This window comes from Lepisosteus oculatus, chromosome 2 (genome assembly GCF_040954835.1).
Source record: "Lepisosteus oculatus isolate fLepOcu1 chromosome 2, fLepOcu1.hap2, whole genome shotgun sequence".
NCBI lineage: Eukaryota > Metazoa > Chordata > Actinopteri > Semionotiformes > Lepisosteidae > Lepisosteus > Lepisosteus oculatus.
In genome coordinates this window covers 40,576,852-40,590,882 of record NC_090697.1, presented here as the reverse complement: position 1 = coordinate 40,590,882, position 14,031 = coordinate 40,576,852, and the positions used below count along the sequence as shown (strand labels likewise).

General features: G+C 36.6%; 1 protein-coding gene across 1 annotated transcript; it reads right to left on the bottom strand.

The window, feature by feature from the left end:
• Positions 1 to 913: 913 nt before the first annotated feature.
• On the bottom strand, positions 914 to 13,745 carry chgb (chromogranin B). Its single transcript, XM_015349393.2, has 5 exons — positions 13,503 to 13,745; positions 12,932 to 12,978; positions 12,718 to 12,811; positions 7,062 to 9,217; positions 914 to 1,373 (listed from the first exon to the last, which is right to left on the bottom strand). The coding sequence occupies exons 1-5, from the start codon at positions 13,546 to 13,548 to the stop codon at positions 1,290 to 1,292; spliced, it is 2,427 nt and encodes an 808-aa protein (XP_015204879.1). The 5' UTR covers positions 13,549 to 13,745; the 3' UTR covers positions 914 to 1,289.
• Positions 13,746 to 14,031: the final 286 nt, after the last annotated feature.

Genomic DNA, 14,031 nt, shown 5'->3' with positions numbered 1-14,031 from the left:
CGTCCAGTGATATAATGGAATTTATGGAATTTAAAGACTGGTTATTTGACTTGTCTTAAGCTTTGTCAAGTGTGTTCTTTCAGTGATGGATCTACATATTTTGATGTATGTGATACATCAACAATACACCAATTTTCCATTCTATGTATATTTTTTGGACACTGTTTTAAAAATAGTTTCACTACTTTGATCTAACAATAATGCAATTAACCCCATCACACCCAAGCATATATGCATGCTACATGATTAGGTAAATTGAATGAGAAGAAACTAAACTGAATGAATGTGTGACTTCTTAAATTAAAGATTATGGGGCAAAACTGTTCAAGGCATGGACCAGCTAAGGTGAAATATTCAACAAGCAAAACTTAAGGTATCAATAAAGTATGGCTAACATCTCTTTACAGTAAGCTATAGGAAGTTATAAAAATGGTAATGATCAAAAATAGTTTTAGATAGATAATACTTTATTAATCCCATAAGGAAATTTATAATAACATTGGGTATAATAACAAAAGGTATTAAAGTATGCTGTTCGGTGAACAACATTTTAGCTGTAGATCCCTGTTAAAAGATGTAATATCTAACTTTTGATCTCATCTGTGAATATTAGTAAATCTAATGATTTGTAACTGATTACAACAGAAAATTGTCCACAATGGTATGCCCTGACAAGCTGAATGATGATGCAGCTTGAAGAAAAGCAAAAAAAGTAAAAATCTAAAAATGCAGTGCTTTTGACATTAGTTTTTATTTTGTTGTGCACAGAGGGGCAGAGGGACTTTAAACTGCTTTTGATTAATTTAATGGCAGCACATAAATGACTGTCAAGCCTTGAAAACTCCCTCCATGAGTGATAGTTAAATATTTAGACAAAGATTAACTGTGAAAAGAGAAAAGCCACAATAGAGCATTCATTTGGTCCCAGAAAGTTGGATTTTATTGTATGCAAAAAAAACATACCTCAAGAACAGAAACAGTAATGTCATTTCAGAACAATGATAATATATATATAGTACACAGTTTGGTCAAATGTATCTATTTTGTTCTAAACAATTCCCATGCCAGTTATCTTGAAATAACATAAAAACCGCACAATACAAATAGCTCCAACAGTGTATTTGAATCACTATTGAAGTGGATTATAAAGGCTTCTTTGAATTAAGCAACATTTCTTCACTTAAGTGGAAATTACAATAACACTGCAGGTTAATAAGTAATTTTTAACCAGCACTAGTTCATGTTCAGCAGTACACAGGTTGACAGGAGCTCTCTTCTGCTTTCTCATCTTAGCCTCTTCGGTTTTCATGCAGCTTCTCTGCAATTTTCTGCAGCTCCAGATCCATTGCTGCCAAGTTCTCAAGCTCCTTCTCCTTGGAATAAATTAGACAGCAATATTTGTTATCTGTTTTTCTTTCCTATATCATTTTTCACTATAGGGGAATGTATGTGATATAGATCTTGTAAGCTTAAAATGACATTGTTGTCCAGTTAAGTAAATAATTATTCAAATTGACTAAAACCTGCCTTATGCCTAGTCTAAGCTTTGCAGTGAGGTATATAGTGTATTGAAACTGATTTTGCATAAGAGCAATAGCATGGTATTGAAAGCTGTGTTCATAAATGTGCATATCTATGGTGCAGCTGTTATATGACTTGTACTGCACATTTGCCATCCACCTCATACGAGCACAAATGCAGCAGCTTCCGTTTAATTTTCTCAACTGTGAGAAACTATGGCTGTAACCCAAGACAATCTGACTAGATTATCTAGTAAACTGGACAGCTGTGGGTTGAAAAGACACCCCCATTCCTGATCTTATTGGATAGCTATCTTGAATTTGATTAAAGTTATCAATTTGCAATAGATTTCAAACTAAAACTTAATTCTTATGAGATTTTAAATACTGGGATAATAGGATAATATTTATACTGTATTTTAAAATATTAAGTAATTCCCAAACCTGGTCTTATTGGACTGCCATGTTTACTGGTTTTCATTTTCAACCAAATTCTAAATCACTAGTGCTAATTCATGCCTTTAATTGTGTTGCATGCTTGTTTTGACTTTTGCTTTGCCTGTTTTATTTTGCCTGTTTCTTATTCCTGAGTGTCAAAAATACAACAGCTATCAATAGGCAATTATAATGAACAGACACAGGTGCAAGTGACAATGTAACAAAAAATTCACAATGAGCACTGTGTTGACTATACACAGGTCCATTAGTTAATTTTATAACCAGTTCATCCTTTGCATAATCGCAGGGGAGCCTGAGCCTGTCATGGTCAGCAACAGGATTACGGCAGGATAGACCCTGGCAAAACCTAGTTTCCAGGTTGGGCACATACAGACATACATATGCACACACTCACAACAATGGCAGTTTTACCAGAAGCCAATTAACCTACTAGTATATCTTTGGATTGTGGGAGAGAACATACACATTCCATGTACTGTAGATAGCATTCCAGGAATTGAACTCAGCAATGCTAACCACTGACAACTGCCAAAAGCTAACCACTGACATAACCACTGCAACACCGCGCTGCCCTGCGTAGGTCCAGTTGGATGCAAATGAATGCATCAAATTCATAGTGACTTATTTTGCAAATTATAAATCAATTACGAATCCAGTTCAACAATTTGCGAATTCAGTGAAACATTGGGAAAATTGAAATGAGCATTCCCCAAGACCCAAAGTAGGGAACCTCTGCTGTATAACTCAGTGTTGTTCAGCAATTGATTTTTTTTTATTCCTAAAGCCAAATGTTTCTACAAATCCTAAAATGGAATACATCAGCCCACATCTAAACAATTTCCCATTGAAAAACAATTGCAAATCTCCAAAACCTCTTTCAAGTTGGAGTTAAAAATATTCCCCTCAATAAGGCAGTTATAGAACAAAGCTAGCATTTGCATTGCACAGCATTTCTCATAGACTGTACATTATACATTTCTCTTTGGTCTATGTGCTGAGACTGCTTAATTATGCTGTAATTAGTGTGACTGTCACTGAATAGGAGACTCCTACTGGAACATTCCAAGAAGGAAATGAAAAGTGTGTTGTCTTACGGTCCCAATGGTAAAGGATTAGAGCTCTCATCCTTTGATCAAAGAGCAAACAAGTCAGCTGTGCACCTTCTTTTCATTTTTATAACCTTGTTTTATAATTTAATGCTTTCTTTCACAGAACTACCAATGGAATAAAAAAAGATACAATCTGCCATCAAAAGGTTGAATACTGCAAGTCCCTGGGAGCCAAATAGTTTGAGGTCTAATTACAATAATGGGGCTCAGAGCCACAGTTTAATAATCTGCTGAGAAGTCAATGCATTCTACCTGCTCTCTTTGCCTGACTCCCACAATATTACACATTTCTAAACGATATTGCTTTCAGAACAACAACAATAATAATACAATTTTAATCATGGTTGCTTTTTAATAAATTCTAAGCAATGGACAACGGCATGCATAATAATACAAAACAGAAGCAATAAAGGGTTATAAAAATCCAGCAAATTACCTTTGTGAAGTAAGGAGAAAGCTGAAGCATGCCTTATTAAAAAGATCTATAAATCTAAAAGGTCTATACACATTGCAGAATGTCTAATAAGTTTGGGTAATGAGTTTCTCAGAGGCAGTGTTTCACATGAAAGCACTATATTTCCCATGGCATGGAGCCTCCTTCATCTTTCGTAGATTAAGAAAACTAAATCACCAGATCCCAATCCCAATTGCTGCTGGACTATAACTAAACATCCTTATATCAATATGCAGTGACAGATATGCAGAGCAAGGGTCTTACCCGATTAATGTTATGCAGGTGGAAGAAAGCTAGAAGATGCTCTTCAAATGATAACACGTGGTCCAAAAGACACCATAATTCCTAATTTACATCAGTTTGATTCCACCACTGTCAGCAACAGCACATTTAAGTCAGCAATTTTACAAAGCTGATATTTGAAGCTCATGACCGTAAACTAAACAGGGACAAGACTGAATTTAGGAACATTCTGTTGCTTCCATATCATATCAGACAGACACCTGTGAAGTGCAGAAAGTGCAGCTGCAGTATCTGATTTAGTATACAAATAAATCTAAGTGTCATCAGAATAGACTAGAAGGCAGTCTGTAATCACTTAAAAGTAAAGGTCCCAGCACAGAGCCTTTTGGAACACCCTGAGTAAGTGGACAACATCAGATACAGTGCCTTGCGAAAGTATTCGGCCCCCTTGAACTTTTCAACCTTTTGCCACATTTCAGGCTTCAAACATAAAGATATAAATTTTTTATTTTATGTGAAGAATCACCAACAAGTGGGACACAATTGTGAAGTGGAACGAAATCTATTGGATTTTTGAAACTTTTTTAACTAATAAAAAAATGAAAAGTGGGGCGTGCAAAATTATTCGGCCCCTTTACTTTCAGTGCAGCAAACTCACTCCAGAAGTTCAGCGAGGATCTCTGAATGATCCCATGTTGTCCTAAATGACTGATGGTGATAAATAGAATCCACCTGTGTGTAATCAAGTCTCTGTATAAATGCACCTGCTCTGTGATAGTCTCAAGGTTCTGTTGAAAGCGCAGAGAGCATCATGAAGACCAAGGAACACACCAGGCAGGTCCGTAATACTGTTGTGGAGAAGTTTAAAGCCGGATTTGGATACAAAAAGATTTCCCAAGCTTCAAACATCCCAAGGAGCACTGTGCGATCATCTTGAAATGGAAGGAGTATCAGACCACTGCAAATCTACCAAGACCTGGCCGTCCCTCTAAACTTTCAGCTCAGACAAGGAGAAGACTGATCAGAGATGCAGCCAAGAGGCCCATGATCACTCTGGATGAACTGCAGAGAACTACAGCTGAGGTGGGAGAGTCTGTCCATAGGACAACAATCAGTCTTACACTGTACAAATCTGGCCTTTATGGAAGAGTGGCAAGAAGAAAGCCATTTCTCAAAGATATCCATAAAAAGTCTCGTCTAAAGTTTGCCACAAGCCACCTGGGAGACACCCCAAACATGTGGAGGTGCTCTGGTCAGATGAAACCAAAATTGAACTTTTTGGCCACAATGCAAAACGATATGTTTGGCGTAAAAGCAACACAGCTCATCACCCTCAACACACCATCCCCACTGTCAAACATGGTGGTGGCAGCATCATGGTTTGGGCCTGCTTTTCTTCAGCAGGGACAGGGAAGATGGTTAAAATTGAGGGGAAGATGGATGCAGCCAAATACAGGACCATTCTGGATGAAAACCTGTTGGAGTCTGCAAAAGACCTGAAACTGGGACGGAGATTTATCTTCCAACAAGACAATGATCCCAAACATACAGCAAAATCTACAAAGGAATGGTTCACAAATAAACGTATCCAGGTGTTTGAATGGCCAAGTCAAAGTCCAGACCTGAATCCAATCGAGAATCTGTGGAAAGAGCTGAAAACTGCTGTTCAGAAACGCTCTCCATCCAACCTCACTGAGCTCGAGCTGTTTTGCAAGGAAGAATGGGCAAGAATTTCAGTCTCTCGATGTGCAAAACTGATAGAGACATACACCAAGCGACTTGCAGCTGTAATCGCAGCAAAAGGTGGCTCTACAAAGTATTAACGCAAGGGGGCCGAATAATTTTGCACGCCCCACTTTTCATTTTTTTTATTAGTTAAAAAAGTTTCAAAAATCCAATAGATTTCGTTCCACTTCACAATTGTGTCCCACTTGTTGGTGATTCTTCACATAAAATAAAAAATTTATATCTTTATGTTTGAAGCCTGAAATGTGGCAAAAGGTTGAAAAGTTCAAGGGGGCCGAAAACTTTCGCAAGGCACTGTATATATACAGTATAAGTTACAGTTTATGAATTGACAAAATAAGAACTAATCCAACAAAAGGAATTATCATATATCAACATCATTCTTTTGTTTCCTCTTTTTATGATTTCGAAATTGATTATTCTTGAATAGTTAACTTTATATTGGCAAATGCTCCACTTAAAGAATTCCCAATATGGGAATTATATATATATAGATTTCAAATGATAATTCCTACACCACCATTACTAATTGCCACAACAGATTGGTTTTCATCTTCATAATTTCATTTAGTTAAATTGTGCTTAAAATGTTTAGTATTTTATAAGGATGTTGCATGGTTTCAGGTGTTGCTACTTCACACCTTCATTCCCTGTTACTTTCTCAGTAAAGTCTTCATTGTTGGGTTTTGGATGAATTTCTTATATTAAATGTAGCAAAAATACTAAATAATTAGAGGCAAATGAAATGGTAAGGGGAGATTATGCATAAGACAGTTTCCTGACACTAGAGGTCCAAGAATCAAGACTAATGACTTACATGCAGTAAACTATAGCATTTATGCTGGTACTAGCTGCAAACTTAGTAACAAATATTGTGCAATGTCGTAGTACTCAATTCAGTCGATAGCCCAGTGGGAGAGCTTGACAGTCCAGGTTCAAGCACTTCAATTGTTTAACCAACTTGCAAGTTCAGTCATAAAAATCAGAGTAGCGGGTACAGATCCAATGAGTGCACAAATTCTTTTCTCTACAGAAGAGCAATTGTGCCTTCTATTAGTGAATGCATCTTAAAAGAAGAAAAAAACTAATATTTCTACAATGAAAAGTTTTTTATCATGAGCAATATAGCAAATGTGTTTTGATAGACTTAGTTACCTTAAACCTACTGTATCTACTTAACTAAATCAGTACAATAGATGAGACAATATCCTATTACATCTTGGTTCTAAAACTAGTAATACTGGTAATAACATTGCTAGTGCCATTGAATAATTACCCTTATTAATTATATTTTCTGTACATTTTAGAAATGTTTTTTTTTATTTTAAAGTTGAAATCTCCATTTCCTTTCTGTTTTACACCCTACCACTGAGGTGCTGCTAAATAATCACTGTCGTCATATTCAGAATTCCTACGTATTCCTACATACTTCATCATACCCAGAATTCCTATGTATAAATCAATTACACTTTTATACTAATGAAATATGTTTTGTGGTAGCAGTAGTCAAATAAATTTAAAAAATGTTACCTCTTCTGGGGTGAGAGGTCTTTGATGAAGGCTTCTCTTCTTTTCCTCAGCCTCAGAAAGCTCAGGAAGTTCTCCTGCTTTTTTGTAGTTCAGTAACTTGGCTAGTTCATCCATCCTATGACTTGGATAGGGCCTTTTCTCCTTGAAGTGATGAGGAAAGGCATAATTCATTTTCTCCTCATAAACCTGATGTCCATAGTCCATGTCTGCTTGCCTCTTGTCCCACCAATCTTCTTCAGTTCCTGGGTACTGACGCCTCTCTACCAGATGTCGTTTTTCTTCTTCATTTTCAAGGCTGTCCTCTCTCAGGCCATTTCTTTTCTCATAACTTCTCTTCCACCATGCTGGGTGATAGTATCCACGGTACTCCCAAGGAGACCTTTTCTCAAACCTGTCTTCTTCCTCGCTCACAAGCTGTTGCTCTTCTTGGTTTCGTTTCTGCTCCTCAAGAAATCTTAAAGTTTGTTCTTTTTTGTCTTCTTCCTCATCTTCACTTTGGGGTCTTTTATACTCACTGTGATGCCTTTTCTCTGTCTCTTCCATGTAATGTCTCTTTTCAGATGGTTGACGCCACTCTTTCAGCTCCTTATCCTCTTCAAGATTGTGCCTTTTAAATTCTTCTTCTTTGCTGTCCTCATAATGGTGCCTCTTTTCTTCTCTACCTTGTGGTTCCTCTTCCTCTTCACTTTCTTCTGAAAGGTAACGTTTTTCCTCATCTTCAAAATCTTCAGCATTTTTCTTTGCTTCTGCACTATGCCATTTTTCCTCAGTGTCTAAAAAAGGCTTTTCTTTGAGATGTCTTTTCTCCTCCTTGTCTCGTTCCTCTGCATAGGGGTTGTTGGCTTGTCTGTGATGTGTTTCTTCTTCACTTTCTTCAGACGACTGTCTTTTCCCATGGTGCTTTTTATCTTCTCTGCTGTCTTTGAAGTATCCTCTCTTGTTTCCATGGTGTATTTTTTCATTTTCCTCACTCTCTTCTATACTGTGTCTTTTTTCTTCCAAGTATTTCTTATTTCTTTCTGGTTCCTCCAAAAAGTGTCTTTTCTCAGTGCTGTGGTGTCTCTTCTCTTCCTCTTCCTCTTCCTCTACTCCCACTTCTTCTGAATGGTATCTCTTATATTTAGAGTGATGTTTATCTTCCTCCTGCTCCCCACTGTGCTTTCTGTCAAAGCTATGGTATCTTTTGCTCTCTTGGCTATCTTTGTAATGGTGTCTCTTTTCTTCATGGTGGTGTTTATCTACCTCTTCTTCACTATCATCCCACATGGGTCTCTTATCTTCAATATGATATCTTTTAACCTCCTCTGAGTGGTGTCTCTTTGCCCCATGATGGCGTTTCTCCTCCTGCTCCTCACTTTCTTCTAAGGACTGCCTCTTCTCCTCACTGTTGTGCTTCTTCTCTTCATTGTCTCCCCAGTGATGCCTTTTCTCTGTCACATGTTGTGTACTTTCTGCATAGTCATGTCTTCGGTCTTCCCAGTGTTCATCACCCCTTAAATCCCTCTTCTCCTCTTCGTAATGCTTGTGTTCGTCCCCTGTATAATGCCTTTTCTCCTCTGAGTGAAACTCCTCATCCTCTAACTCTTCACTTGTTCTTTCACTGGAGGAATCACTGTTCTTTTTGTGCTTTCTGTGGTAATGCTTGTGGCCTCCATATCGGCGCTTTTCCCTCTCTTCACTGTCTTCTGTCTCCTCTGATCTTTTCAGGTGGTGGGCCTCATGGGCACTTTCATCCTCATATTCCTCATCACTCCTTTGACTCGGCATGTAGTGAGAGCTTTTACTGTCTTCCTCACTCAATCCTTGAGAATCCTCCTCACTTCTGTGCTTTTTGTCTGCTAGCCAACTGTGGTGGCTGCGTTTGGAAAATTCATCATCATTTTCTTCTCCACTCTCTGAAATGTGCCTTTTGTCCTCGAAATTGTGATGCTTGTTTTCCTCCTGTCTCCTGACTATTTCCTCACTTCTTTTGTCTCCTGTTACATAGTTCTTTTCCTTGTGGTTTTCCTCATGGAGGCTCCTTTTTTCCTCAGGTTCTACTTCTTTGATTTCTTCTTGGTGTGTTTGCAAGTGCTCTTCAGGCTCTGGACTATGGAACCCATCAAAATGAACAACCTCTTCATTGCTTTTCTTTTCTGCTATTTCATGTTTTGAACCTAAATGGGCACATAAAGGAAGCCTTTTGTAAGTGTCCAAGCAACAGAGAATGGAGGAAAATTACATACAGTCGTCATATGTTTAGCACAATTGAAAATCTGTTGTGAATCAAAAATGGAACTTACACAAAGTTAGCTCTCTTTGCTTAGGATACAGTTTACTACTACAGAATTTTTGGCCTTATTTATCAATTTAATATTTAATATGTGTTATTTTTATGTTTGACTAATTTTCATTAAAAGAGCTTCTTTGAAGAAAATATAAAATGAGTTGGTTGTATGAAATGTGCTGAAATTCTTAACAGGGGCTTAGAATTACTGGCATGATTTGGACTAGTTTTACTTATAGTTAACGTTATGATGTCTTGTTTAGGATTTATTTTTAAAAGGTATTGAGAAAAAATGTTTACTTTTTTTTAGATTTTTTTTAAAAAAATCTAAAAAGTAGATGAGCCACAGGTTTTAGTCGGTTCTAAATTTAACTTTGATATTTAAAGCAAATGAAATAAGAGCATCCTTTAACATTCTGAAAGAGAAGCCGATGAAGTGTTGCAAACACTAAAGCTGTGAAGCATTTAATAACATTTAAAAGAGCTCAGCAGGAGCAGGAGGCCATTAGGCACAGCAGATGAGGAGTGGAACTATATTCAGAGAGTTTGTGTAACTGCAGTAGATGAGGAGTGTGTGGGTGAGGAACATATGGGAAACCAAGAAATAGAGATGAGTGGTGGCAGAACAAAGAGGTACAGGGGTTTAAGTAGAAGGCGGAGGCAAGAAAGAGAACTGGAATGAACAATACAAAAGAGTGAAGAGTTCACAAGAGCTCATAGAGTGAAAAAAACATTAAGGAAAGTGAAACAAGACTCCAATGTAGAGCTGCATGTGGAGCTGAAAAATCAAATAGATACAGTCTGGAAGATGCTGTATGGTTTGACACAGAGCAGGCAGCAAGGAAAAGAAGATGGAAAGAGGGAATGACAAAGATGGAGCAAGTAGCTGGGTCAAGTGATGTCCTGCCTGATATGATTAAATTGCTGGGGGTGAAACATTGTGGATTGACTGGCTAGAGTCACCTAATTAAGTTGGAAGGAGACAATAATACTAGAAAGCTAAGGTGTGTCAATTCTAATACACTTATATAAGAAGAAGAGGATCATTTACTGTATAACAACAGTAACGAAGAGGTCTGAAAGAATAAAAGCCAGTAGAAGTTCAGCTGAGAGAAGAGTAGTCTGGATTCTGAAAATGAAGTGGCAAACCTGACTCACAACTTCATAAGACAATTCTAGCATATAGTTTGTGAGCATTGTGCTTCATGACTACATTTTACGTGAGATTTGAGAGTGGGATCTTCACCAGTTTAAACAGTCATAAAGTCTTGGAGTTCTTTGCAGCTATTAGAATTAGGGTATTCTTTTATGACAATATCATAACAACGGTCCGAACATTGCTCAGAGTCATAGGAGACAAACACTGGAGATACATAAATTACTTCTCTCTTATGTGAGAGTGAATATTGCAATATAACTTGTAATACACAGCCTCATTTTAACTATTCTGCCAATACAATATCATGAATGTGGAAAAAGAGGCATGAAACAGAAAATACATCTCAGTCTAACAGCATTCCTAAGACAAAATAGAATACCATTAAAAATGTATTTTATGTGAAGCAAAAGCAATTTAGATGAACATTAATGGTTTATGCATCCATCTGATTTGTAAATCAGCACAATTTCTTTAGCTAAAATACGATCTCATATTTTATTGTACTGTATATACTACATTGGAAGTAGATACATGCCTGAGATGGAAATGGCACAGACAATTTTATTATATCTTTCAAGTTCAGTGATCATATTTCTCATTGTTTTCATTCATGCCCTGGAATTCCAAATATTTCTCAGAACATTATGAAAAAAACTGCCCAAGAATAAACAACACCCTTGGTGACCTCTGCTGCTTTTGTAGAAACACCACGTTGAATTATGATATTCATTTAGCACCAAGCAATTGATATAATTCATAATGACAGCACACTATGGTTTTAAGAAAATGTTTTGATTCAATATTACTTGAAGGTCTTAGAGATGCAGTTTTTAGAAATATTAACTATGATTAGCATTCAAACATATCAACAGTTTTAAGATACTAGGGTTTTGTGCCTACATTCTAAAATGTGTGCCTTATTTATAAATACAAAAACACATGAGTCTCAGAAGCCTTGCGAAATTGCTTTAAGCACTTTCCAAATTATTATTATAACTCTGGTTTCCCCCCCTCTGACTCTTGTATGCAACCCTTACTGAAGATATAGGCTGCCTGGACGTGTCAGTGGACTTGGGACCAGCTCATGATCCAAGTGATATCAGTCTAAATAATAGGCTCCCATGAGGGGTAAAGATGTTCATTTTCTAAAAGCACTGGTTGATGTGTGAAAAAGTACAGAAGACCATAGAAACTGATGTTACGAATATATTATTGATTAAATTGATAGTTTCTTAGAAATGCGTCTCACTCAAAAAGAATACCGTAGTGTCAAGAAGGTCCTAACACTGGGTAAATAATGGAATTGCTTGAAATATTGCTTTATTTTGCTGTTTAGATGTTTAGAATACAATGATCTGTAATCTGTTAGTGCTTGTTCACTCAGGATAAGCTGAGCTTGTTAAATAAATAATTTAATTATATGTTTTTGACGATACCAGGAGACTACAGACAACATTTTCCTATTATTATTTTTTCTATGTCATGCCCACATACATAATACCAGATTTGTTAATAATCACTTAATGATTTTAAATAGAGTAGATACAGTATATAAATACATAACATGGGACTATTATGAAGAATAAGATATGTAAGTGAGATTTCTATCAAATTGCTAACACACAACTAGCCCCAGCTAAAACCATTTTATACTTCATCTAGTGCAATTGACATATAGTATACAGTCAATACAATGTGCAAATCAAAGTTAGTAACACATCCAGAGCAGAGCACTACACAAATTACAGTAATCTGTCTGGAAGCTAGTGTGAGTTCTCTGGGAGATTTAATGCAGTGGAAATGCAAGACAAGGTACAAATGCATCTCACATTTGGAGTGCAAGACTTGAGCTGTCTGGGATATATACAATTAGACCATTTTAGACATAGAATTTTGGACATATTAATATTTCTGCATATCACTGCTCCTAAACACTACTTTAGTTATTTGTATAAAGAAATGGTTCTATAAAATAATAATGCAGCAGAAGAATGAATGATAAAGACAATTGGTGTATGATACTTGTTCTATAAATCCATATAAACAGCTCATATAAATATTTAAGGACTAATATTTTAATACAAATTGAATTCAACATTCTTAATTTCTCACACATTGGCAAGTCCAAAAGGTGCTATCGAAAACGTTTGTTCGCATTACAACTTCAATTCAATTAAGTTCATTTGATTGCTGAAGTTTCAAATAACGAGTCAAAGCTGTTCTGAACTTACCCGTTTTAATAATTTCTTTGCATTCTGGATCGACAGGAGCAGCGTTTGGTTTTGAAAGTGCGTTGGAAATTACTTCGGCAATGCAACGAGTGACCTAAAATTAAATACAAATATATTCGTTATTTAATATATTCCTGTTTTAGCAGCAGGAGTACAAGTCCTGTTTTTTTAAGAATTCCTTAGATTATGAAGTTTAAGAGGAATGAAAACATACCAAATCCTCCTTCTTTCTTTCTTTCTCGATAGGCACAGATGAGATATCTGTCAAGCACAAATTAAAAAACATGTTTAAAATTAACCTATACATTTATGATAGCCCTAAAAGTGGTTATACCACTATCACTGACACTGCTTCTGCTACTGCTTCTGTAACTACCGCGGCTACTGTAAGGAAAGAGATTGTGCTATTGTAATACGTTTTGTAAGGTTTAACCTACATTTTGTAAACTATATATTATCCTGTTCTTATACAATCCATCTTCAGCATGCAGTAGCAAAAGTGCCATAAATGTAAAAATGTAAAAAGGTACAAGCTTAATATGGAATCGTGATAAGCAAAACAAACACACATTTATATATATATATAAATTAAATAACACAATTCTTTTGGTGTACAAAAGGTATTTCAACTTTGAATCTCATCTACGCGAGCTGCACCATATCTCTAAAATAACCCTTGAACATGTCTGCTGTCCACGGTGCTGAAAGCACGATACTCCTTTTCAATACGCATGAAGTCGAAAGGAAGTTTTAATACGAATGGAACTATAAGTCTGCTTTCCTACCTCCGAGGAAAGAAACCGCAAGAAAAACAAGAATCATAAGCTTCATTATGATAAAGTGCTGCAACTCTTATTTTTCGCAGGATATTATTGTTGTTGTTTTCCCCGATGTTATCAGTGCTAAGCGAGTAAATAAGTCAGACGCGACACTAGTCAACTGCGTCGTCTTCCACCGAAGGCTTTACATCGAGGGTCTCCTGCTCACTACAGCAGGCAGGCTCCTTCTGCTTTGATATAAACAGGGGGGAGGCACATGAAACAAGCTACTGCTTGAAAAGGCGTGGGAGGCTTCTCTTTTACTCGTGACCTGCGTCATTAACCCCCCCCCCCCCCCCTCACCCCCAGGAAAGTGCTCTTCCATATTCAAATCTTCACCAAGAATACGCATAAATAATATTCTATCGTTGAACTTCATGCGTTGTATCGAAATATTAAACCCGTTTCCATTATTTTCTTTTTTTCGGTTGAGTTGTAAATTACAGCTTTTTATATTTTTTAAAAGTAAAATAAATTAATTAGTAATTTATTTGGT

Excerpts from the sequence above, each read along its gene's own strand:
- chgb (XM_015349393.2), bottom strand. The coding sequence starts at position 13,548 with ATGAAGCTTATGATTCTTGTTTTTCTTGCGGTTTCTTTCCTCGGAG. Across the intron at positions 12,979-13,502 it reads TGCGGTTTCTTTCCTCGGAG|ATATCTCATCTGTGCCTATC; the intron begins GTAGGAAAGCAG and ends TGTGCTTGACAG. Across the intron at positions 9,218-12,717 it reads CAAAGAAATTATTAAAACGG|GTTCAAAACATGAAATAGCA; the intron begins GTAAGTTCAGAA and ends GTGCCCATTTAG.